Here is a 23,982-nt window from a genome sequence, read left to right as displayed (position 1 = left end):
GGAACGTTACAGATTAGTTACATACTCTCTCCATTTCATATTATATGTCATAAGTATAAAAATGCATGATTCTTTCATGTGAAAAATACTCTTAGGACTAAAATAATCTTTTTCTAATTATTTACCTCTAATAATTCTTTCTTCATTAATAAGGAAGATGAGGATAAAATTGAGAAAAATGTAATAAATGCATCATTGGAACTTTATAGTATTAGAATTATAAATTGGAACTTTATAGTATTAGAATTATAATTGACAAATAATATACAATGCAAAAAGAAATATGCAAGTTACGGCTACCCCTTGAGTTATGGTCAAATTCTGAAAACCCCCCTCATATTTGAGTAATTACAATCATTCTCCTTAACTATGTATTATTTTATGACAAAACTCCTTCAGTGGTAAATTTAATTGGTAAAATCGAATCGAAATTTCAGTACGCCAACATTTTATACTATTTACCGAACTCAATATACGATTTGGTTCAATAAATAACCGAATTACATTAATTTTATGTAAAAATATTTAAAATGAGGGAGTAGCTGTAATTATCCAAACAAAAGGGATTTTTCGTAATATGACCATACCTTAGGGGTGACCGTATGTTGCCCTAGTTAATTTTAAGGCTAAATTACAATCACCCCCTGAGGTAAGGTCTATTTACTAAAACCCCCCTCACTTTTTTCAATAATTACGCTCATCCCCTTACAATTTGTAAATTTCTTACATCAACACCCTTCTGTAGGGGGTGGATGTAAAGAAATTAGAAACTGCTGGGGCTGGGTGTAATTCCAAAAAAAAAATTTACAGAAAAAGTTCATCGAAGTGCGCACTTTTTTCCCACAAAATTTAACGTCTCTTGGCCCATATATATATAAATTTCAATCCCTTCCAAAATATACTGACAGACTACGCAGAAGATTTCAAAAAGGAATGGCCAAGATTCTAATGCTGAAGCCCAGCTGCAGCAGCAACCATTATCTAACCACTGCATCAATTCTCTCTCCACAAAACGCCGCCGTTTCACTAACAAAAGCCACCATGGCTATGTGCTCGAGCTTTTGCCCTCGAATAAATATCCAATTTCGAGCCAAACCCACTTCTCGTTTCTCCATTAAACCCCAATTCTCTGTTCAATTTAAGGCTTTTTCTTCCCAAGATTCCAATCCTCCCCCCAAAGGTATTTTCTTTCTTTTTAATATAATCCAAGAAACTGAAATGGTGCTTTGATTTAATGTGGGATTACTAATTTTAGTATCTGATTGGTGTGTGCTGCTTGCTTAATCATGTTTAATTTCTTATAATTAAGTGCCATTTTATTTGTAATCAAAATAGTTGAATGTTTGTTGAATTCCTGATAAAACAAGAAAGTTAGGCTGTGTTGAAATTTATAGACGGGATTTTGGTTTTACGCCTCGACATTCTCGATTGGGTTGTGTGTTTTCGAGTTTTTTTTTTCGTTTTGCTAATCCTTATCTAAATTAGTCAGAATTTATAACATTATGACTATTCATCACTGTTTTCGGTTAGTGAAGAGTGTTGTTCTTCGATGATTTCGTGTAGACTTGTTGAATGACCATCTCAACCAAAAGCTTAAGCTTTTAGTGAAATGTATCATTTAATATTAATATCTCCAATAAGAATTGATCGAAGTGACGGAAAACGAGATTTAGTAACTTCGATCTTTCCATCTAATTGAATATATTCACTCGGAGAGCTCAATATATATGAGGCCGTAAAAATGCTTGGATCGAAAATTATAACGAGCTTTACGTATGTAAAACAGATGAGGTGCCAGCTCGCATCGGCTTTTTGGGTCTCGGAATTATGGGTTCTCCGATGGCTCAAAATCTCATAAAAGCAGGGTATGAGATTTTAATTTATTATTAGGTAGTCGTAAATATATTCTCATTTCTTCTCATTTTTTCCGAAGAAAGTGAGTGATGATATTTTAATACTTTAAGCTCGATACATAATTTTAAAAGATATATTCTTCTGTTGTAGATGCGATGTTACTGTCTGGAATAGGACCAAAAGCAAATGTGATCCCCTTGTCTCATTGGGTGCTAAGTAAGTGCACGAGTTTTGCAAACGGGAAATTATGCTTAAATTAACTAAAAATATATTATCTCGCCCATCGATCTAACTAGCTTAATCGTTTTTCCCGTATGGTATCTTTTTTGCAATTTTGCTTAAAAACGTAATATCCGATGCAGATATAAGTCCTCTCCCGAGGAAGTAGCTGCCTCTTGTGATGTCACATTTGCCATGCTGGCTGATCCCGAAAGTGCAGTGAGTATAAAAAAATTAATTTTATAAATATATTATAGTTGCCTTATCATAGCAATATTCTCAGCTTATTAATTTTTTTTAGGCGGAAGTTGCGTACGGAAAGCATGGAGCTGCAAGTGGTATGAGTCCCGGAAAAGGGTATCTTCGGTTTTTATTTCCTGCAATTTTCTTACAGTGAAATTATAATTTTTTTTTATGGACTTAATACAGCCTTAAGTTAAAGTTTCTTACATGTTCTAACGCATATATCGTTTACAGTTACGTAGATGTTTCCACCGTCGATGGTCCCACCTCCAAATTGATCAGCACACACATCAAATCTTCCGGAGCACTATTTTTGGAGGTTACTTTATTTATTTATTTATTCATTTATTTTTTTTTTAAATCTATTTAAGAATGGAAAACACACTAAGACAGTAACCTAAGTAGGAACAAAAAACCACGTCGTATTTGTTTTTATCTGACAGGCACCGGTTTCGGGTTCGAAGAAGCCGGCTGAAGATGGACAGTTAATTTTTCTTACAGCAGGTTATATTCTTTTTTGAATATTTTTTGTATCCTCGTTTAAAGAGATGTTTGTTCCGATTTCTGTATTATGTTGTACTTGGAATTTCAAGATAAAAGTAGGCTTTGTCTGAAGTGAAACTACTCTGGCTGCTGCAAAATATTTTCAGGCGACAAATCCCTATACGAAACAGCTGCTCCGTTTTTAGATATCATGGGAAAGGTGATTCCTCCACCTCCCTTTCTTCTTCTTTTTTAGTCTTTACCGAAAATGATCTTATAATTTCTCGATCTCGTCTATTTCGCACATTTTTTTTATAGTCAAGATTTTACCTTGGAGATGTCGGAAATGGTGCTGCAATGAAACTCGTCGTCAATATGATTATGGGAAGGTTCTGCCTCTCTCTCTCTCTCTCTCTCTCTCTCTCTCTCTCTCTCTCTCTCTCTCTCTCTCTCTCTCTCTCTCTCTCTCTCTCTCTCTCTCTCTCTCTCTCTCTCTCTCGTGTTTTTACGATGATTTATAAATCCAACATTATTCGTTTCTTTGCATTCAGTATGATGGCATCATTTTCCGAAGGATTGCTTCTCAGTGAGAAAGTAGGCCTCGATCCAAAAGTGCTCGTCGAGGTATAATATCTTTTATTCCGAGTTTATAATAAATACACACACACACACACACACACACACAAGCATCATGCATCGATAAAATTGCAGGTTATCACCCAAGGTGCGATAAATGCACCAATGTACTCGATGAAAGGTCCTTCGATGGTTCAATCTCTATACCCCACCGCATTTCCGTTAAAGCATCAGCAGAAGGTATATATGCTTTTTCCGATCTTCCACCGCTTAAACGAAATGACTCGAGTTGAACCAATTAGGCCTCGTTTGGGAATCTTGAGAGAATCTCAGCTTGAGGTTTAGATCGGATTGAACAAAAATATATATGTCCATATTTAGTTGCTATGTTAACAAATCGATCTCGAATATACTTTTTAACTGACAGCTCCAACATATATAATTTATTTAATTTTTTTTTATAGGACCTTCGACTTGCTCTGGGATTGGCTGAATCGGTTTGTCAGCCAACTCCGATAGCGGCGGCTGCAAACGAGCTGTACAAAGTAGCCAAATCTCGTGGTTTAAGCGACGATGATTTCTCGGCTGTCATTGAAGCACTGAAAGGGAAACTGGATAAATTATCATAGAAGAATTCATTCAGCTTTATATTGAACTATAAAGCATGGAATTTATTTTTTTGTTTTTTTGGAAGAAAACGTGCCTCATTTTGCATTTTTTATGTTACCATTTTGCCCTTTACCATCTGTGGAAAATAGCAACAATTCAAATACATTTTATGTCTTCTACATTAAATTAGTGAATTAAGTCGTCGTTTGCTTATTTATATCGGATTAGACCAGATTAGATTAGATTAAATTAATTCTCTACTGGTTAATTAATTAATTAGTTAATAGTATGGTCGGTTATTTAAATTACATTTGTATTAAATTTGTTAGTTTATGTTATTATATGTGAATTGTTTGTACAGTCTTTTATTTAACAAAATCAAGTTATTATTTTAAGGATAAAATTGTAATTTTCTGCTTTAGTCACCCCTACAAAATTAATCACCTAAATTTTAATTGATTTAATGCTCCATAAATTGTTAAATTATTTATTTATCAACTACTTGCTGCTTATTTAGTTATTTCTATTTGCCTTCATTTAAAATTAGGGTAAATGAGAGATAACCCCCTAATTTTGAAAATATATAAGGATAAGTCCTATGATTTTTTCTGCTCTAGCCAAAAACCCAAATTCTAAACTTATTTTGTGAGACCCCCCTGAAGCCAAGTGATATGACCGTTTTACCCTTACTAGATAGTTTTGGGAAATAAGGCCAATGAATTCACGATCTCTGTCATTTGATTCTCTCTTCTCCACCGAAACCCTAACCTTCTCTCCACCCACCCACCCACAGCCTCTCCACCTCCAAGCGCCGTTTCCATACGTCTAACCCTGCTCCACCATCTTTTCTCAATCCTTCTCCTCCTACGGCGCCGCCGCAAGATCTGAAACCGTAGTCAGAGAAGGGAAAGCCGCCGCCGCCGCCGATCCACCATTCGCAAATCCACATGATTTCCGACCACGATCCGCCGCAAGCGCCGCTCCTCGTTCGACGGAGAAGATGAAGAACGATGTCGTATCAATGGTGTCGGACATGTTCAAACACCATAGATCCGTCCTCTTCCGGCAGATCCATTCGCCTTGGATCCCTCCAATCGTCGCCACTACAGTCGACAACGGATCCGCCTCCTTATATATTACCGATTGCTAGTTTATATCTATTTTCTGCTTTTTTAGATGTAGTTCAACACAAATTTTACTCAATCTAATATGTGTTCATGTCTAAGATATGGCGCATGAATAACAGTGGTACAACTATGTGGGCCCAGAAAACACAACTTGTTTGGATTAGGGGAGATAAATTGAGCAATGAACTTTCTGTTGAAGTACAGGTGAGTGATCTTTCTTGGCATTATTTCTATATAATTTCTAATGTACCTAATTTTGTTGGCTGATTTTGCTTCCTTAGATTTTTTATGCATAATATCTTGTCTTTGCTTACATCTGCATCTGATTGGTTCCATATTTTGGCATATTCCTGAAGATGGTTTGATGATGGATCAGGAGCTTGATGTTGTTGGTGATTTCATTTCCCCAGAGTTTCCAGGTCGATATGTTTCTTAGTGGAGAATGTCACTTTGTTTCATCCTAAATATCATTTTTTTGTTGGTTTGTTTTTAACTGGATGTGTGAATTCAGGCTCACTCAAGCAGACCGTGACTACCAATTTGTTTGCAGGTCGTGGCTTGTTTGGTTGCTCGAGAAAGGGATTGTGTTTGAACAACTCATATGCACTAAATGTTGAATTTGAAGCTAACTACAAACTGCACTATATATGACTATACATGTATAGTCACATGTGGTCATTTACATTGGGTCACATATAGTCACATGTAGTCCTATACATGTAGTCATATATAGTCACATGTTGTCATATACGTGTAGTCATATATAGTCACATGTTGTCATATACGTGTAGTCGTATATAGTAACGTTTAGTAACATTTAGTAATATACAGTTATATATAAGCTGTGTTTTTTCTCTAATGTTGACGATTGTGTTTTACATTATTTTGTTGGGTACTAATTGATTTATAATATCAAGGTTTAAATTGTGAATTTTGTTGTTGGTGTACATATAGTCATATATAGTCACATGTAGTCATATACATATAGTCATATATAGTCACATGTAGTTATATACATATAGTCATATATAGTCATATATAGTCACATGTAGTCATATACATATAGTCATATATAGTCACATGTAGTCATGTACATATAGTCATATATAGTCATGTGTAATAACATGTAGTAATATATAGTTATATATAAAGTATGTGTTTTTTCTGATGTATAATGACGTTGATGAATGTGTTTTTCCAATTTTTTGTTCGGTACTAATTGATGATGATGATTTGTTATTTGTTGAAGAACATATGCATTTGATTGTGTATTTCGACCTATATTTGTACAAGTTGATTTATAATATCAAGATTTAAATTGTGATTTTTGTCAGCGGTCGACTATATATAAATATTCATGAATATATATAACTCTGGGTGAAGAGAAGGTACAACACAATATATAAACTTTGGAATAAAAAGAAGGTACATGATTATATATAACTATACGTGACTATAGAACATGTACTATAATATAGTTAATTTCTGTATAGGGAACTTATTAAAAAAAATATTTAAAAAAAATTATAATTAAAATTAAAAAAAAAATTAAAAAGAATTTAAAAAAAAAAATTTTATTAAAAAAATCTGAAAAAATGATAAATGCAGATCAAAAAATGCTAAATGCAGTATATTATAGTCAATTTCTATACAGGAAACTTATTAAAAAAAATATTTAAAAAAAATTAAAATTAAAATTAAAAAAAAAATTAAAAATATATTTTTTTATTAAAAAATCTGAAAAAATGATAAATGCAGATCCAAAAATGCTAAATGCAGTTGGCTATTGTGCTGAATGTAGTTGGCAAAATGCTGAATGCAGTTGGGCAAAAATTACAAATAAGGGTACAATAGTATTTTTGCCTCTCCAGGGGTATCTCAAAGAAAGAATTTTAGGAGTGGACCTATCCCTATTTATTTTTCATTCTAGGGGTGTATCTCAAATGGACCCTTAAAATTATTTCCCAGATGCTTCTTCAAATCAAAATCTAATCATTTAATTACATACTTATTAATCAATTTTTAGAAGAATAAGAAAATATATTTTCCAAATAAAATATTATCAAATATTTTCTAATGTAGAAAATGATTTTTTTTTTAGACAAAATGAAAGCAAACAAACTCGAAGGCTACATCTTAGGGTTTTAGCAGTTTAATACTGAGGAGTGATCTCCCCCAATTTCCCCAAAAAATGGCGTCTTCCAAAACCCTAATCCGCCCCGGAGTTTCTCTGATGACCCGATTCCTCACCCGGACTGTGCTTCCCGACCCGAATCCCCTCACATCACGGACCCCCGAATTGATCTCTTCATCGAAATTCTTTCCCTCTTTGTTTGCTTCTCAGTCACACACGCCGCCGCCGCCGCCGCTGCTGCCGCCGCTGCATTTCCCGCAGAATCAAAACGACGCCGAATCGCTCAGGAAGATCTCATTCGAAGGTTTCCTCTACCCTTGTGGCATTCCTTCTCTCCCGTTCTTCCTGCCCGACGGTAAATTTTTAAATTCCTTCCGTTCAGATTCATTGTCGATTTTGCTTTTGAAAATTGGATTTTAGGCTAGTTAATTGAGCTCGTGTTTTTGCTGTACTTGTGGTTATTGACATTATTACTATTATCCAAACATCCGAGATCGTTGAATCCTACTACTGTAGCAGTCTTCTATGCTGTCTCGTTTGCAGCATTGTGTATCATCGCTTCAACTTTGCGCGATTGATGTCAATAATGCTGTAACGATCTTAGTAATGGAGAAAACTGTACCTTGAAGCTGGATTGACATGCTAGAATTCTATGATTTTTGCTCTGTTTGGAACTGATTGGATAGAGCTATAGTTAACCGACATAGTCGTCTAGTTTTGATCATTACTTTGGCGAATGCAGGTAACACAGCAAGTTTATAGGATAGATCTTTGTTAAGAGTCATAGTCAAATGTTTTATATGTATGATTTATTAACCCTTTGGTTTTTGATAGATTTGATGTTTATAGGTTTCCAAAATGCTTGATAGACGGATGGGACTTATGTTTAGATAATGTTAATTAAAAAGTGAATCATGTTATGGTCGTCCTGTTTCCAGCATGTATGCTGTTTGTATCACTAGACAAAAAAATTTAGCCTTGTAAAAGTGACAAATAGTGAACTGTGTTTCGTAAAAAAATATGTTAATGGAGCGACTTCTTACTATGAATATCTACTATTTCTGGACTTCCAGTCAAATCTTTGACTTTCTGGACACGTTTCCAGTCGTGGTTGGAAATTGATCAAAAGTTACTGCCTCGCTTGTGTCTGGTCTGAGAAATAATGCTAATGGTAAAAAAAGAAAACAGCTCCTAAAAGATTATGCCTTCATTTAGGAGGTTTTGTCAGGTCGCGTTTGTCCGGATCTTGTTGTTGAGGACAAAGGGTTCCTTTTTAAAGAAGTTGATTAAAGTAACTGGCCTTGCTTGTCTCTGGTCTAACGGATTACGTCAATGTTAAAAAAACTGGTCCGAAAAGATTATGTCTTTATTGAGGTGGTTTTGTCAGGTCGTGTTTGGCCGGATCTTGTTCTTGAGGACAAAGGGTTCCTTTTTAAAAGCCCGTAAATGCGGTGGGAAATGTGAGGTCATGAACACAATCTTGCATTGTCGTTTACGAAACTTTTTACGCACTTTTATAGCGGTCAGCATTTATATTCTACCAATCTTTTGTCAGTCGTGCTTCTCTATGTTTCAATTTGATAGGGCAACATATACGTCATTGATTCCCATTTAATTGTGAAGAACGGATGTTAAATTGGCGTTTCTTTATGTTTGTCGATTCTTACTTTCCGGAATTGATGTGTGATATATTCTTCTTCTTGCCTTCCCATAGGAGATGAGTCTTCGTCAAATGAGCCAATGATTTTATTACCAAAGAGGACCTATCAACCGAGCAACATCAGGCGCAAACGGACACATGGATTCTTTGCTAGGTCTCCTCTCTCTCTCTCTCACACTCACACACACAGACACACATATGCACACCCCAAGCGCATGTACGTACTGATGTTCATGCACGCGCTTGAGCAGAAATAGTGGTTGCTCAACCTGACGTCATATAGCTGCTGACTCCCTTTAATTTTCCATTCTTGCATGCCTTTCTTCGTTTGTTAATTCCAGTGCGAAAAAGGCTTTTGTCCTATCATTTATTAATCTCTTATTTTGCACAAATATCACGGCTATTAAATGCCCTGATTTTCTTGAAGCAGATATTTGCTCCAATTTTCCTATTTTAGGCTCTCGTACGAAAACCTGCATCCGTCACTTCCTATTTTATATGTGAAAATTTCACCTTCTTGTGAAGAACAACATGCTTTCGGATATTCCGTTTGATAACTGCACCAGCCATATACGAGGACAAAAATTTATTACAGCAGCTTGATTCTAGTATACCCCTTGTGTTAGTGATTAATACATATGTTTTTTCCATCGTGAACAGAAAAGCAACAAAGGGTGGCCGAAGAGTTATTGCTCGGAGAGTCGCAAAGGGCCGTTTTAGAATCACGGCGTGATGAAGCTTCTGGAAGCTTCCACCGAAGTCAAGTCCACATGCAAAGTTGATTTGGTCAGTAGCACAGACAATTGTGGAAATTTTGATTGACTATTTGGAGTTTACTGTGCAATAATAAGTGTACTGTAGGCTGTAGCTTTTTTTTTTTTTTAAGAAAATTAAATTTATGCATATTATGTTTTTCTTTGATTTACTGGTCTGATAATTGACATATTTCTTTCAGTATTACTGAATTAATTCACCTAATATTGGTGTGTGTGTGTGTTTTGTCTTATTTGTACATTCACAGGAAGAAAACGCCTACTACAAGAGATATAGATAGTAGGGCTGTGCATGGATCGGTTTTAACCACCAACCAACCCATTTTTGACCCATAATTTGTGATGGATAATCAACCATCAACCGACCCATTTAAGTTGGGTCGATAATATCAACCAACCCATGTATAGTTGGGTCGATAATGGTTTCTAATATGCTAAAAAGTTGGTTAGTCGGGTAATATCGGCCAACCAACTTTATTTATTAATTTATTATTTATTAATTTTAATTAAAATGTTTAATATTTTTAATTTCAAATTTCTATTTTATATCACATTTATTAAATTGTCTAATATTGACAAAATCCTAAAAGCAATAAATCTAACATAATTATCTAATTTGAACTATTTTAATTTTACAACATAGCCTAAATATTTGGACGATTATTATTTGTTGAAATATTTATGTTTAATTGCAATATATATGCCCGTAATGTTTTGAATCTTTTATTTTGAATATTGTTGAACTAGTCACATTTAATTTATAAAAGGTATAGCGTTGAAATAACTAATAAAATATTAAAAAAAATTAAAAAAAAAATTTAGATGGATGACCCATCAACCAAACCACCAACCGACCCACCAAATTGGTTCTCAACCATCACCCAACCCATGTAAAATGGGTCGATAACGGTTTCCAATATTTACTAAAGTTGGTTGGATGGGTTGGGTTGGTTTTCTGCCTGGTTTTTACCCAAACCAACCAACGCACAGCCCTAATAGATAGATACACTCACCAATTTTACACACACAAACACACATATACACACACTAACCTGTTTGCCAAATGCACACACACCGATGTGTGTGAGAGTTTATTCTATACACTTGTATCCTTAAAACAAGCACGTAGACACATGAAACATGAGTGTCTGACACATGCACATTTGGAATGGTGATTTGTCGATTTCTTTATTTTATTTTTTTCTTTTATATTTACATAGGCATACTCTAATTTTTTTATTTTTTATTTAATTTTAGAACTCTTAAATAAAACAACAAAACGAAAATAGATTGATTGTATTTCAAGAAATGATAAGAAAATTTTCCCTACTTGTCCGAAATTGAAATTGAGATTACACAAAGTTCCAATAATTTATAATTCTGCAATTATTTATTCAAATTATATCCCAAAAAATAATATTTAAATCTTCATATTGCACAACAATACAAAAGAATATCTAAATGTAATTTCTTCTTACACAAGCGCGTGCAGGCCGCGTGTGTGTCAGATAATTTTCTGACCTCTTTCCACATTTAAGTGTGGGAGAAATTCTTGCATCATAAATTACATTAAACTCACAGACAAAAGCTATGAACTGCAGTCATAAAACCAAATGTACAAAAACCCATCAACATCATTATATATATATATATATATATATATAAAATACATACAAGAATTATAATCAGAAATTATTTATTAATCAGTTCCAAAATGCAAGTACATATAATAATACATACAGATATTTGAAACTGAAGTTTCGAACTGAAAAACAAAAGGGGGGAATTAACAAATTAAGCTGACAAACTGAAAGATGCATACATATAGATATAGATATATATATATATATATATAGGCTTACATTACATGTATATATATTTCTGAGCAGAAAATACAAAACTAGAAAGTTTAAGGTTTACTGATAATTAACTTCTCATGTATCATCATCATAGCTCATCAGGACCCCAGATGGAGGAGAAGCTGCAGTCGTCGAGGTCGAAAGAGTCGCCGCCCCCACCGCCGCATGACGGCGGAGACAAGGCGGCGTAGTTGGCGGAGCCGCCGAATGACAAGGGGCTCGGCGGCACAGGGATGGAATCCAGGAAAGATTCGAAGTAGTCCATCGGGTTTGGAGAAGCTGGCAGCATATCGAGTCCATCAATCGCGGAGAGATCAAACCCTGGTGACGTAATCCCACCGAATTCGTCGAGATCAAGAGGCTCTTGCGAAGCAGCAGATGAAGAGTACTGCACGGCGGCCGCCATTGATGATGAACCCTGGTCGTCTTGAGCTTGGGTTTCTTGCACCGCCGCCGCCATTGACGAAGTCTCGTCGGGAATCGGTGGAGTATCGACGGGATGGTAATTAGCGTATTCCAACTCGAACCGGAACTCGAAATCGTCGTCGTCTTGATAATTGAGGTTAGGGTTTGTTTCGACGTTGTCCTGAAACTGTGGGTTGATGTAGTACTGATGAGGAGGATTGTTGTTGTTGTTGTTGTAAGGGATGAACGGAACGAAATGGGGCGCCGCCGCCGCAGGCGGCGGCGGCGGCGGCGGCGGCGGTGGTGGTGGTGCGAAATATGCATGGTGGTAATTGTTCATGACCTGGTTGAATCGAGCTTCGATAGGGTCGAAACCCTGGTAGGGTTTGGGGATGTAGATTTGGTCCATATGGAGGGGAATCATTCCGGCGGCGGCGGCGATAGGAAGATTGTTCGGGGAGATTAAGGTAGCCTTGGCGGCGGCGGCGGCGAGCTTCTTCTGATGGGCGGCGAGCTTTTTCTTGATAGTGGAGTTCCAGAAATTCTTCACCTCGTTATCTGTTCTTCCAGGGAGGTGCTTCGCTATCTGGGCCCACCTGCAGCCCAAAAATTTCAAATTTAATTAATTTGTTTTTTTTCTAAAAGAAAATTAATTTGTCATTTTGCATGCACATATATATATATTCGTTCTATGTATGTATATATTTATGTGTCTAACATGAAATGACAGAAGTGATTTAATTCATGAGGGTTACACACACACATATACATATAAAACATATATATATATAAATAATTAATTAAATAATAAAAGAAAATTTGGATTGGATTAAGGAAGAAAGGGTGGACCTGTTTCCGACTAGGGAGTGAAGATGGATGATGAGATGAGCTTCATGTTGAGAGAAGCTTCCTCTCTTTAGATCTGGCCTCAGATAATTTATCCATCTCAGCCTGCAGCTTTTTCCACACCTTTGCAACCCTAATTATTATTAATCAACAAAAACACACACACACAGTCACTGTCACTGTGTGTAAATGTGGAATGCATGCATATATATATATATATATATATATATATATATACATATGCTGAATCAAATCATGAATGCATGCACTATTTGTGAGATTTTAGTGTGTGTTTTGTAAGTATAAGCAAGCTTTTTTATGGTTTTCTTGAAAATCCAAACACACACACACACACGTGTGTGTGTGTGTGTTTTTTTCTTGCTTTCTTCAGGGACAAAAAATAAACCCATTCTCCAAAAAAAAACACACATTAAGAAAACAGATATACAGAGAAAGAAAAAAGGAAGAGAGACCAGCGAGCCTGGGAACAGTGCTCCAGCAGCCATGGCCGAAGGTGGAGATGAAGGTGACGAGCTTCTCGTCTTCTTCGGGAGACCAAAGCCCTCTCTTCACTTTCTGTTTGTTGCAACAGCTGTGGTGGTGGTTCTGCTGCTGCTGCTGCCCCATTTTTATTTGTTTCTCTCTGCAGATCTTCTTCTGACACATAAAATCAACCAACAACTCTGTTTCAAAATATCTGCAAAACAAAACACACACACACACACACACACCACTGTGTGAGAGAGAAAATAGAGAGAGGGGCCGGGGGCCTGCGAGGATATCAATGGAGATTGTGAAATTTAATGTGTAAGAGTTTGGTGGTACATACCATGACGGCTATCAGGGCCCTCTAGATCTCTCTCTCTCTCTCTCTCTCTCTCTCTCTCTCTCTCTCTCTCTCTCTCTCTCTCTCTCTCTCTCTCTCTCTCTCTCTCTCTCTCAATTCATGGTGCTAAAAAAGCTGCTGCACAATATACATACATATATGTGTATAGAACATGTACACTTTGATGTGTGTGTGTGTGTGGGGTGTGTGTGTGTTTTATAGCGAGGGTTTTCTTACTACAGCCAAGCAATGAGCAACCCGTATACATACCACGAGTCAGCCATGCAAAATTTGTGGGGCCCTTCTCCTTTTTTCTTTTTCTTTTTTATTTTTTATTATTTATTTATATTAATTATGTGAAATAATTATTTCTTATTTGCTTACAGCTAGTTTTCTTTTAAAAGCAATATTTATGATAAAATGAATTACGTAAAAACAAATGTGTAGGACTACAGATAATATGAGTAAACTGCAAAAACTACCCCTGTATAATCTCGAAATAGCAAAAACCCCCCTGTGATAAATAAACTAGCAAAAACCTCCCCTGTGAAATTATTTAAATAGCAAAAACCCCCCTATGGAACTATTTTTGGGTTGACTTGATATAAAAAGACACAAATACCCCTGGTGTCTTGCAATTAATAAATTCTTATATTTTATAAATATTTTATTTAAAAAATAATCAATTTAGTTGTTTACTATTTTTTTTAATTTCTAAACAAACAAATTAAAAAGAATAAATATACATATAATATGTATATATATAAATACATTTTGAGGGACAATTTTGTCATTTCAAGTCTAAAAAATCAGCTAGGGGGGATTCTGCCTTTGACTAAATTTCACAGGGGGGTTTTTGCTAGTTTGTTTATCACAGGGGGGTTTCTGCTATTTCGAGATAACACAGGGGTAGTATTTGCAGTTTACTCCAGATAATATATATGCAGTTTCTGTAGGGGGGCCCCAGCCCCCAACCCTTAATTTTAGGTGATATTTCCTAGAGAGACATTTGGATTATATATTTATAATAAGATGGATTTTTTGATTCATATGTTACCTCGTATTGAACATATATGTAATACACATGTAATAAATCAAGAATTGAATTAATTATCTGCCATGAAGAAGGGATTTAGGTTTGTCATCAAATTAAAGTATTTAATTTTGTATTTAATTAAAACTTGTAAAGATATGTCTACAGAAGGATATATTAATATAAGGATTTATTAGGGATAACCCCCTTGTTCATATTTTCTAATGAGGTAGATCCAATTTTTTTTCCCCTGTTTGAGATAGACCCAATTTTGCCAACTTGGCAAAATATATTATATAATTTGCCTTTAATACCCTTGTTTTATTTTTAAAAGGCATTTATTTCCTTTACTACGTGATTTGAGATTTGCTGATACGTTGCCTAAAATCACGGAATAAAATTACGTGAGATCATTGGCCGTTATATCAAATCGTGTACAATATTTTTCGAAGGTTCTCTTCAGCGTTCCAGAGGTTTTTTATCGTCTTTGAAGATTTCTGCACCGTCGTTGAAATAGGATCGAATTTGAGTGTTCGTTGTTGGACGTTGTTAACTGGGTATGAATGCGTTATTTGTTTTTATTTTTCGCTCAATGTCTAGGATTGTCGATTACGGTGGTTAGAAATTGTTAAGAGTTGTGTTGATACTTGATTCTATTAAGTAGAATGTTTTTTTAACAAAATTATTCCGTCATATATACATCGTTATTTTTTGGCGGATGATTTTTGTTTGGAAGAGGATTGACAGAGTTAGATGAGGATGGTTCACGTATATCGGACCAGAGTTGTTTTATATGAACATCGTAGTTGGTTTACGCATTAATTGAAATAATTGTCCGCCGTCGTGGAGTTCATGAGTCTGATCCCGGTCGATAGTTGGTTTATTTGTTTATAACATCCGATTTAAGTGTGCTGGGTAGTACATTAAAATATAGTTCGTAGTCTTTTTTAAATTAGCGTATGGATTTTGCATTTTAAGTTTATTTTTTATGATATTAATGTATTGTCATTCAAATGTATTTGCAGTCTATTTAATCATTTTTTAGTATTCTGCATTTTTAATTTTGTTTCATGATTATAGGTTTTTTCGATGGCGAATTTCGTACGGATGTTGTTGAGGTTTGGGAGGTTGGTTGCTATAAAGAGGTGTTTACGATGTAATGGCTCGGTAACTTCGGTTAAGTTTTAAACCGTTGTAATACAGTAGTATACTATTATGAATACCGTATGATACTACCATTATCATTTTATTATACTATTATGAGATTATTAATGTACTAGAGTTTTTTAACTCGACATATTGGTTTGATTGTGTTATGATGTGTTTTATGTATTTTATCAAAACCCTAGATTGAAATTATGAGATTATTAATGTACTATTTTATTGGTTATGTTGGAATACTTTACGTTGGTGTTGTTCTCAATGTTCTTGTCATTTCAGTGGTATATTGTTTGTAACACAATTCATATCACTACTATAACCGTAATATACTATCATAGCAGATCAATGTACTATATTGAAATTATTAATATACTATGTGGTTGAATAATACGGGATCCATAGTCGATTAACGAGATCCATAGTCGAATTAGATCAATAAGATAGTCTATTACATGATATAAGGAAAATTACCCTAATTGATTAGTATTCCAAACAAACATATTATTCAGTTTCCATATATATTATTATTTTTTCATATATATTATTATTTACCTTAATCGTTTTCATATAATAAGGAAAATGATTTCAAACAAACATATTATTCAGTTTCCATATATATTATTATTTTTCCAATAGTCAATTAACTAAACCCATAGTCGAATTAGGTACATGGGATAGTCTATTAAAAGATATGAGATAGTCTATTAATTTTAAAACACAAATCCGCCGCCGTCACTTCTCAAATCTAGGGTTTTGATGATTCTTCGGCCCATAGTCGATTAACGAGATCCATAGTAAAATTATACCAGTGGGATAGTCTTTTAAATGATATGGGATAGTATATTAATACAGATGTAATTCGACTATGCATCTCGTTAATCAACTATGGGCCGAAGAATTATCAAAACCCTAGATTTGAGTAATCCTAGATTTGAGTAACCCTAGATTGGAGCAGTGACGGCGACGGCGACGGCGGCGACCAAAGACGATATCACTTCTGGTGGATGTTCTGCCCATCAATTGTTGCAATATCACTGATTAAGTGCTCGAATTCGGTATGCGATTATAACAGATCTGCAATTACACAAACGTAATAGTCGATTTAGCCAAAACATATCAACAAATCGATGGATGATAGCGATTCAGCGAGTGGCGATGACGTACCTACGACAGCTTGCTCGGAGTGCACGAAAATCGTCGTTTCACGGCAGTGCAGACGTCTTCCCCTTTCAATCGGCCGTACCGGGAAGTTGTTCTGGGAGGTTTTGCAGTTTATTCGATAGTGGATTTGGGATGATAGTGATTTAACGGAAAAATAGGAAGGGATTTGATTAGGGATTTGATTTTATTTCAAAAGGTAAAGTAACGGGTTTTGTGGGATTTGATTGAGGGTAATTATGTAATTAGGAAAAATTTGGGCTGTTATCAAAATGGAAATATAAATTTGGGTCTACCCCTATTATTTGAATGTTTGAGGGGGTTATATCTAATAGACCCTTAATATAAAGATATATGTTTGTAACTTTCAGTTTCTAGATTTGTTTATTTTTCTGTAAAAGTAATATCGAAAATTATGATTAATTATTTTGTGTACTTCATGTTGCTCGATCCGCTACAAAAGAGCGCCGCGATGAATTACCTCTGTTTAAATTCCGATCAACAATGTCCGTTCGATCGGCCGATTATGCATCATTTCGGATGGCCGTGGCACTAATTAACTTTGATTATGTTAATTAATTGCATGCAAAAAATATTAAGGAAACAAACATGGCAACAACCGAATAAACAAATAAACATGAAAATACCAACAAGTGAAAAGGGTTTTGCTTTGTATACTACTTTCTTTGCCACAAAGAGAACAAAACAAGTGATGATCCTAATTTAGCAATCTCTCTCTCTCTCTCTCTCTCTCTCTCTCTCTCTCTCTCTCTCTCTCTCTCTCTCTCTCTCTCTCTCTCTCTCTCTCTCTCTCTCTCTCTCTCATTACGAAAGCCATTGCCGCCGACGTCAAAATTAAACGGTGGAGTCTTGTCTTTCTTGTATTTGATCCTTTCTGAGGTTGTTTCATCACCCCTTTGTCCAACATGAAAAAAATTGCCTGTTTCAGCTTCTTGTTTTTTTGTTTAGACCTAAGTGTGTGTGTGTGTGTGTGTGTTTTCTCTTGTAAGATGCAAATCATTTTGCAACATATGGTTCATTTTTTATTTTTTCCAAGTCATAATTATAAGATGCATGCAATTCCATTCTTTTGAGCATATATATATATATAATGCATTTATATATTATGAATGTGCATCTTCTTTGTTTTGATCAACTAATATTGAAATTAACTCAAAAATTTGGAAAAAAAAACAATTGACTAAAAAACCAGGTGCAACATTTAATTTCATTGATACCATGCACAGTAATAAGTAACAGATGAAGTTTATTAGGGTTTTCTGTATTTTATATATTTTCATACAAAATATTCAAAATAAAATTTACTATTGACTATCAATATGCAATTGATCATTGAATCATATAAATAATTAGGCAAGCAACAAAAATATTTAAAAATTTGCTATTCAAATGTATATCTAACTATTTAGAAGTTGCAAAATGGGCTATAAGATGTTTGACAAGTGTCCTCAATTTTCGGACACGAAACATTTCCGAAACACGAAGTTGAAGTTTTCGCGTTACATAGAGTGTGTATATATATAATTTTTTCTTCTTATAAAATGAGGTAGTCCATGAATGCAGTGTAAGAATTGGAACAATAAAATTATGTAGCGCATTGATGATAATTAGTGGAATCAATTTATGATGCATTAAATTTTTATTAGTTGGTAAAGGTTAAAGATGTGGACAACATTAAATAATAGTTTGATATATATATATATATATATATATATATATATATATATATATATATATATATATATATATATATATTATTAATTGTTTAAGAATAATATGTGTCCCTCCTAGTTTTTTTTTTCACACAAGAGATACGCTCAGCTAAATTGTGTAGATCATCATGTACAATATTGTGGCAAAAAAATATAGACTATATTCACATAATAGTAAATCATGAATTAACAAGATAGTGTGTAAATATATATAAATCTTAATCGTGCACACGATTAAACGTTTTCATTCTCATATATCGATATAAATAATTACTTAAACGATCGAAATTAATATGATCGTGATTTTTGTATCTTCGTTTTTCTTCTTCATGAAATTAAACCCTACATCGGCTTGTTTTCCACATTTAATTTACACAAACATATGTACGGTTGTCTGTAAAACACGTAATTATAAACGCGTATAATACAAAATATAATCTAACATAGGGAAGTTCAACGAGAGTAGCATAGAACAAACGCTTGATTACCTTATGGCAATATCTGATACATTCAATGAAATTCATCGTACGTAGCATTTAACTAATGAAACCTAATTGGGACTAACATGATTGAATTTAGGCCGAATAATCCTCATACAAAAATATTTTAATTAATCAGTCAAATATAAAAAAACATGTGTGTATATATATATATATATATATATATATATATATATATATATATATATATATATATATTAGAATTGACATCTTCAAAGTTTGCTGGATCACATGAAACTTGAAGAATTGTTATTTTTATTTTAATTTGACAGTTAAAATAATTTCGTCATCATCAGCCAAACATTAAATGCAAGAGATATCTCATCCAAGGACAATAATTAATCTCTATCAACCCATTATTTTCTCTTTGTTTTTTTAATATATATTTTTTTATATAATTATATTAAGAGAAAATCACATATTCAGTAATGAAAGGTCAAAATCAATGGTAAATTCTTGGCAAAGCAATACTTGTTTTGGTTTTGTAGCCAAACAGAAAAATATATGTTGATATATTTTGTGGTTGGTATAAGATAAATTACTTCAAAAACATATCTTGTGATCGAAGTTCATTTTTTTCTTTTTTAATATAATTAAAAATTATAGGGAAATTATTAAAAAAAAAAATTATAAAAAAAAAAAAAGAAAAAGAAAAAAAAGAATCTTGATTGCACATGCAAGAATTAATGGCAGCAGGCTCCATTGCTCTATATGATGAACCACAATGTGACATAAGCTTAGGTTCTGTTTTGTTTTATACCATTTTATGAGCACAAAGAAATATAGATAGATACATATACGGTATGTATGTATGTATATAGGTCAACTTCTAAAGTCAATTTTCCTTTTCAAGTAGTTTCTAAAATGAAATTCATGGGCCCAATGGGCTAAGACGTAGTCTTTTTCATTTTATTTTTTTTTATTTTTTTAAGAAAATAAATATGGTTTCATTTAAGGGTAGTAACGGAAGCCGGCTCGTGATATCGATGAGTTGGCTCGACAAAAGCTCGAACTTGAGTTTTTTGAGTTCTAGTTTTTTCTTAGTTGTTCATGAGCTCACACGCCGGCTCGCGCGCTTTATTCTTATTTTTATTTTTTTATTTTTTTTATTTTATTTTAAATTTAAATAATATAATAATATAAAAATACATATAAAAAATAAAAATAAAAATATTACTGTAATTGTTTGTTTTTTAATTATTAATTATAATATAAATAGGTTTAATTATAAAAAAATAATAATATAAATAAATTACTTAAAAAAAGTGAGCTCGAGGTTAAGAAAAAATACTCGATGAGCTCGTCAAAATGGACTCGAGCTCGAGCCTGCCAAACCAGTCGAGTTCGGCTTGTTCACACTCCTAGTTACATTTCCACTATTAAGTTTATTAATGTGACTAAATAAATTAGTTAGTTAATTAATTAGCAAGTGACAAATTTGGTTGTTTTGGAGATATTGTGGAGTCACACAAATTAAACAAGAAGAAGAAGAAGCAAACTATTTCATGATTTGCAGCTGCCTTTGTTTTCAAGACAAAACCCATTACAAGAAAGTCTTATAATACACTCAAAACCAATAACAACTTGTAACAATATTACCATATTACCATTTAGAATATTTTTCAAACAATTTAATGTAATTAATTTTACACAAAAAAAAAATGTATGTATGATAACACAAGCAAATCACTCACAAAATCCATTAGTACAGTTTGTTCTATACTATGTAAAATCAACCTTAACAATGTCAAACTAACAGTGAAACTTCAACCCACACCTAAAAAAAACACACACAACTGTCAAGGACAACAAGCTGTTGAACTCAAATTAATAATGCAAAACTAATTAACAAACCCTCGCTCGATTCACTTGTAATAATCTCGACCGCTAACCCCATCGAATCGAATCGGAGGGTAAAGATCCTTGCACAAATCCACCGAATAAAGATCCGCATCGGCACTTCTCCTTCCCTTCACCTTCGACAACGGACTAGGTTTCCTACGCAGCATTGGCAAATCCTCCACCGAGTGCCTATGGAACAATCCACCGTTGCTCGATATCGAGTTGTACGTACAAGGCCTCTGCTTAGCCTTGGTTGACCTGGTCAAACTCATGTAATTAGGCTTTGTGCCGTTGTTATTTTCGTTCGATCCTGGATTTTCGGAAGTCGTTGTCGACGAATTCGAAGTCATGCTCTCGTCGGAAAACGGGTCGGAGAGAATCTGACAGCTCATCGAAACTTTCGATGAGGGTGTTCTTGTCTTTGTAGGAGTTGGCGTTGTGATAATTTCGGAGGAATCGTTTGGCGAATATTCCTCTCTTAGCCTCCTCGTCTCCCATGGCTTGTTCGCCATCCAACGCTCCAACCAAGGGAGCTCTAGATTGTTGTTCTTGTTCGTTCTCGAAGGTGTTTTTCGGAATTGCTGCATTTTTTTTACAAGGTTCGAGATTAGTCGAACAAATCTTTCAAAAGTTTCGATTTTTTTTTAATTAATTAACTAATTAACTACCTGTTGAGAAAGAGCATATGCAATAGCTCTCTCCCTCTTGATTGCTCCTTCTTGCTTCATTTGCAACTTCGACATCACTTCTCCCACGGTCCCACGCCTATCGCACCACCCACTCTGCTATTTTCACCGCCAAAAAAAAAAAAATTTAATTTTCGGTTTCTAACATTAAAATGCCATCATATTTTAAAATAATCAAACCTCGGAAATTTTTAGGGGATCAACTAGGTTTGAATACTCGGGCGCGTCCCCGGCGCATGATTGGGTGCACTGAGCCCGAACCCTAGCTTGAACCCTAACTAGGGCTTGCATGCACCTTAGGGTTACGGCGGCTTGCTTTCTAACGAGCCGCCCTCGGACTATAGCTTGTAGTCGAACCAATGCTTTTAAAGCTCTCAATGCTCGCCGAGCCTTTCGATTTTATATTTAACAGAAAAAAAATGGCTTAATTAGACAAAGAAACTTGTTTTGACTACCACATTGGCTTACAAGATGACTCTCAGTAAATAAAAATTGAGTTTTGTAAATTAAATTTTGTAAAAAATAAAAATGTAGGAAAAAAACAGAGGATTTATTATTTATTACCAGAAAAGCACGAAAAATTGTCTGAATTCGGACAGCAGCCCACTCACGGCGGACGACCATGAAATCCTTGGGGGAAGCTTTGGCCAGAGCAGCGACGGCGGCCGCCATCTCGGAATCAAAAGCGTAGGAAGAAGCCTCTGATCCGTCGGTCTCCGCCGCATCGCCGCCGCCGCCTTTGCCGCCACCAGACCCAGTCCTCCATAGCTTCCACTTCCTGCCCTTACCACCCCCTTTCTCCTAAATCAAAACAATCCAAAAAAACCAGAAAATAAATTAGAAATTGGCTTTTTATTCAGCTGGCAATTTCTGCAGAAAATCGGAAGAAATAATTTCAAAGAACCTGGCTTACGGGTTCGTTAACGGAGGGTTTTTTGAGTCCGATCAGAGATTTGATCCACTTTCCAGAAGCACCCATTTTTGCAGAGAGAAATTCAGAAGAAGACAAAATAGAAGAAAGGAAAAGCAGATGGGGGTTTTGCAGAAACGATGGGAATTCTCGAAAATTGGAGCGATTTTTCTTAAATTTAATACTGGAGAGGAGAGGAGCGGAGTGCAATTTTTGAAATTTGAAATTTTGAAAGGAGAAAAAGAATATTAAAGATGGAAGCAAGGAAATGGAAAGTTCCAACGGATAGTATTTCTTCGAGGACTTTAAGGATTGCTTTTCTTCAGTTTGAAATTGATCAATACGACGTAGTTTCCCGGGTTAAGTGTATTTATTTTCCTTTTTTTTAGGTGGGCCATATTCATTCAAAGTATTGGGCCTTCATTTTCTAGAGAATGGGCCTATTTAAAAATGTTCACTAGATTTTGGGACAATTGTAGTTTTCACCCCTCACGTTTGTACTAATTTCACATTTCGTCATCCATGTTCAGAAAAAATACATTTGGTCCATCGTGTTTCAGTAATTGAACATTTTTGGTCATTTTCATGAACTAAACTTTAGTCCGTCAGTTAAGGGGCAGTAAGTAATGGGCACACGTTTTATTCCATAAGTTTTAACGGAAATGACCTGAAAGTTTTGAATTTTTGAAACTTAAGGGACTAAATATGTGTTTCATGAACATAGGGGAACGAATGTGAAATTAGTACAAACTTGAGGGGTGAAAACTATATTTTCCCCATAAATTTCATAAAAATAGGATCATTCTTGGCCCGTGATTATATTTAACAACAACAAAAATAAAAAAAAAACCCCTTAGTTTTAATTAATTACATAAATACCCCTACAGGTTGTAAATTTCTTACATTCAACCCCTTAAAAGGGTGTTAATGTACCTTACCTCGGGGTGCTGACAGATTATTGAACATCAGTCGGTTGCAAAAACCAGAAATTCCCAATGGCAGAACAAAAAGGAACCGAGTTCGCAGTTTCTCACTCTGGTACGAAATTTCGTTTTCATGTTTAGGTTTTACTAAATTCGCCCTTATTTTCACAATTTTTTTTTTTATTTTCATCTACACTTGATTTGGGGCTGTACTGTAATTTAGCTGTTTTAGCTGATTTTCTGCTTCAAGTCTTATGTATTGGGTGATTTTCAACTACTCGGTGTTGTTATAGAAGAAGAATTCTTACCAAAGATTCAATTTTTATTTTAAGGAAAACTTGTCAATGTTTGGATGCATTTTGGGGCTTATTTTAATTAGGTTTAGGGGAAATGTTTTTGGGGAAAAATTTGAGAATGAAGTA

The 23,982-nt window shown here is 34.5% G+C and overlaps 4 protein-coding genes and 1 long non-coding RNA gene across 10 annotated transcripts; 3 read left to right on the top strand and 2 right to left on the bottom strand.

The window, feature by feature from the left end:
* Positions 1 to 811: 811 nt before the first annotated feature.
* GLYR2 (glyoxylate reductase 2) lies at positions 812 to 4,201 on the top strand. The gene is made up of 12 exons (XM_012995056.2): positions 812 to 1,180; positions 1,787 to 1,865; positions 2,005 to 2,070; positions 2,217 to 2,292; positions 2,375 to 2,430; positions 2,551 to 2,635; positions 2,760 to 2,820; positions 2,967 to 3,019; positions 3,118 to 3,188; positions 3,351 to 3,423; positions 3,511 to 3,615; positions 3,840 to 4,201. Exons 1-12 carry the CDS (start codon positions 934 to 936, stop codon positions 4,002 to 4,004), a joined length of 1,137 nt encoding a protein of 378 aa, XP_012850510.2. The 5' UTR covers positions 812 to 933; the 3' UTR covers positions 4,005 to 4,201.
* Positions 4,202 to 4,716: 515 nt separating this feature from the next.
* LOC148770961 (uncharacterized) lies at positions 4,717 to 6,435 on the top strand. Of its 3 annotated transcripts, none has more exons than XR_016030758.1 (4): positions 4,717 to 5,315; positions 5,468 to 5,530; positions 5,623 to 5,911; positions 6,066 to 6,435. It is a non-coding gene; the product is annotated as an uncharacterized LOC148770961 (long non-coding RNA). The 3 variants fall into 3 exon arrangements; XR_016030760.1 differs by having other exon boundaries at positions 4,724 to 5,315; positions 5,662 to 5,911; XR_016030759.1 differs by lacking the exon at positions 6,066 to 6,435 and having other exon boundaries at positions 4,724 to 5,315; positions 5,662 to 5,989.
* Positions 6,436 to 7,113: 678 nt separating this feature from the next.
* LOC105972345 (Ribosomal protein L34) lies at positions 7,114 to 9,883 on the top strand. Its single transcript, XM_012997630.2, has 3 exons — positions 7,114 to 7,600; positions 8,960 to 9,059; positions 9,566 to 9,883. Exons 1-3 carry the CDS (start codon positions 7,303 to 7,305, stop codon positions 9,636 to 9,638), a joined length of 471 nt encoding a protein of 156 aa, XP_012853084.1. The 5' UTR covers positions 7,114 to 7,302; the 3' UTR covers positions 9,639 to 9,883.
* A 1,472-nt stretch (positions 9,884 to 11,355) lies between these two features.
* Positions 11,356 to 13,804, bottom strand: LOC148770960 (uncharacterized). The gene is made up of 4 exons (XM_088816585.1): positions 13,618 to 13,804; positions 13,262 to 13,485; positions 12,792 to 12,921; positions 11,356 to 12,538 (listed from the first exon to the last, which is right to left on the bottom strand). Exons 2-4 carry the CDS (start codon positions 13,452 to 13,454, stop codon positions 11,626 to 11,628), a joined length of 1,236 nt encoding a protein of 411 aa, XP_088672711.1. The 5' UTR covers positions 13,455 to 13,485; positions 13,618 to 13,804; the 3' UTR covers positions 11,356 to 11,625.
* A 7,039-nt stretch (positions 13,805 to 20,843) lies between these two features.
* Positions 20,844 to 22,911, bottom strand: LOC105970873 (protein IQ-DOMAIN 6). 4 transcript variants are annotated; one of them, XM_012996607.2, is made up of 5 exons: positions 22,641 to 22,911; positions 22,292 to 22,528; positions 21,908 to 22,117; positions 21,710 to 21,823; positions 20,844 to 21,622 (listed from the first exon to the last, which is right to left on the bottom strand). In XM_012996607.2, exons 1-5 carry the CDS (start codon positions 22,704 to 22,706, stop codon positions 21,065 to 21,067), a joined length of 1,185 nt encoding a protein of 394 aa, XP_012852061.2. In that variant the 5' UTR covers positions 22,707 to 22,911; the 3' UTR covers positions 20,844 to 21,064. The 4 variants fall into 4 exon arrangements, with proteins under 4 accessions (XP_012852061.2, XP_012851471.2, XP_088672712.1 ...); XM_012996017.2 differs by having other exon boundaries at positions 21,710 to 21,826; positions 22,641 to 22,826; XM_088816586.1 differs by having other exon boundaries at positions 21,710 to 21,826; positions 22,638 to 22,785.
* Positions 22,912 to 23,982: the final 1,071 nt, after the last annotated feature.

This window comes from Erythranthe guttata, chromosome 4 (assembly GCF_056151865.1).
Source record: "Erythranthe guttata isolate IM_541 chromosome 4, IM_541, whole genome shotgun sequence".
Classification (NCBI taxonomy): domain Eukaryota; kingdom Viridiplantae; phylum Streptophyta; class Magnoliopsida; order Lamiales; family Phrymaceae; genus Erythranthe; species Erythranthe guttata.
The sequence above is the reverse complement of the archived record's forward strand: the minus strand, read 5'-3'. Positions and strand labels throughout refer to the sequence as shown.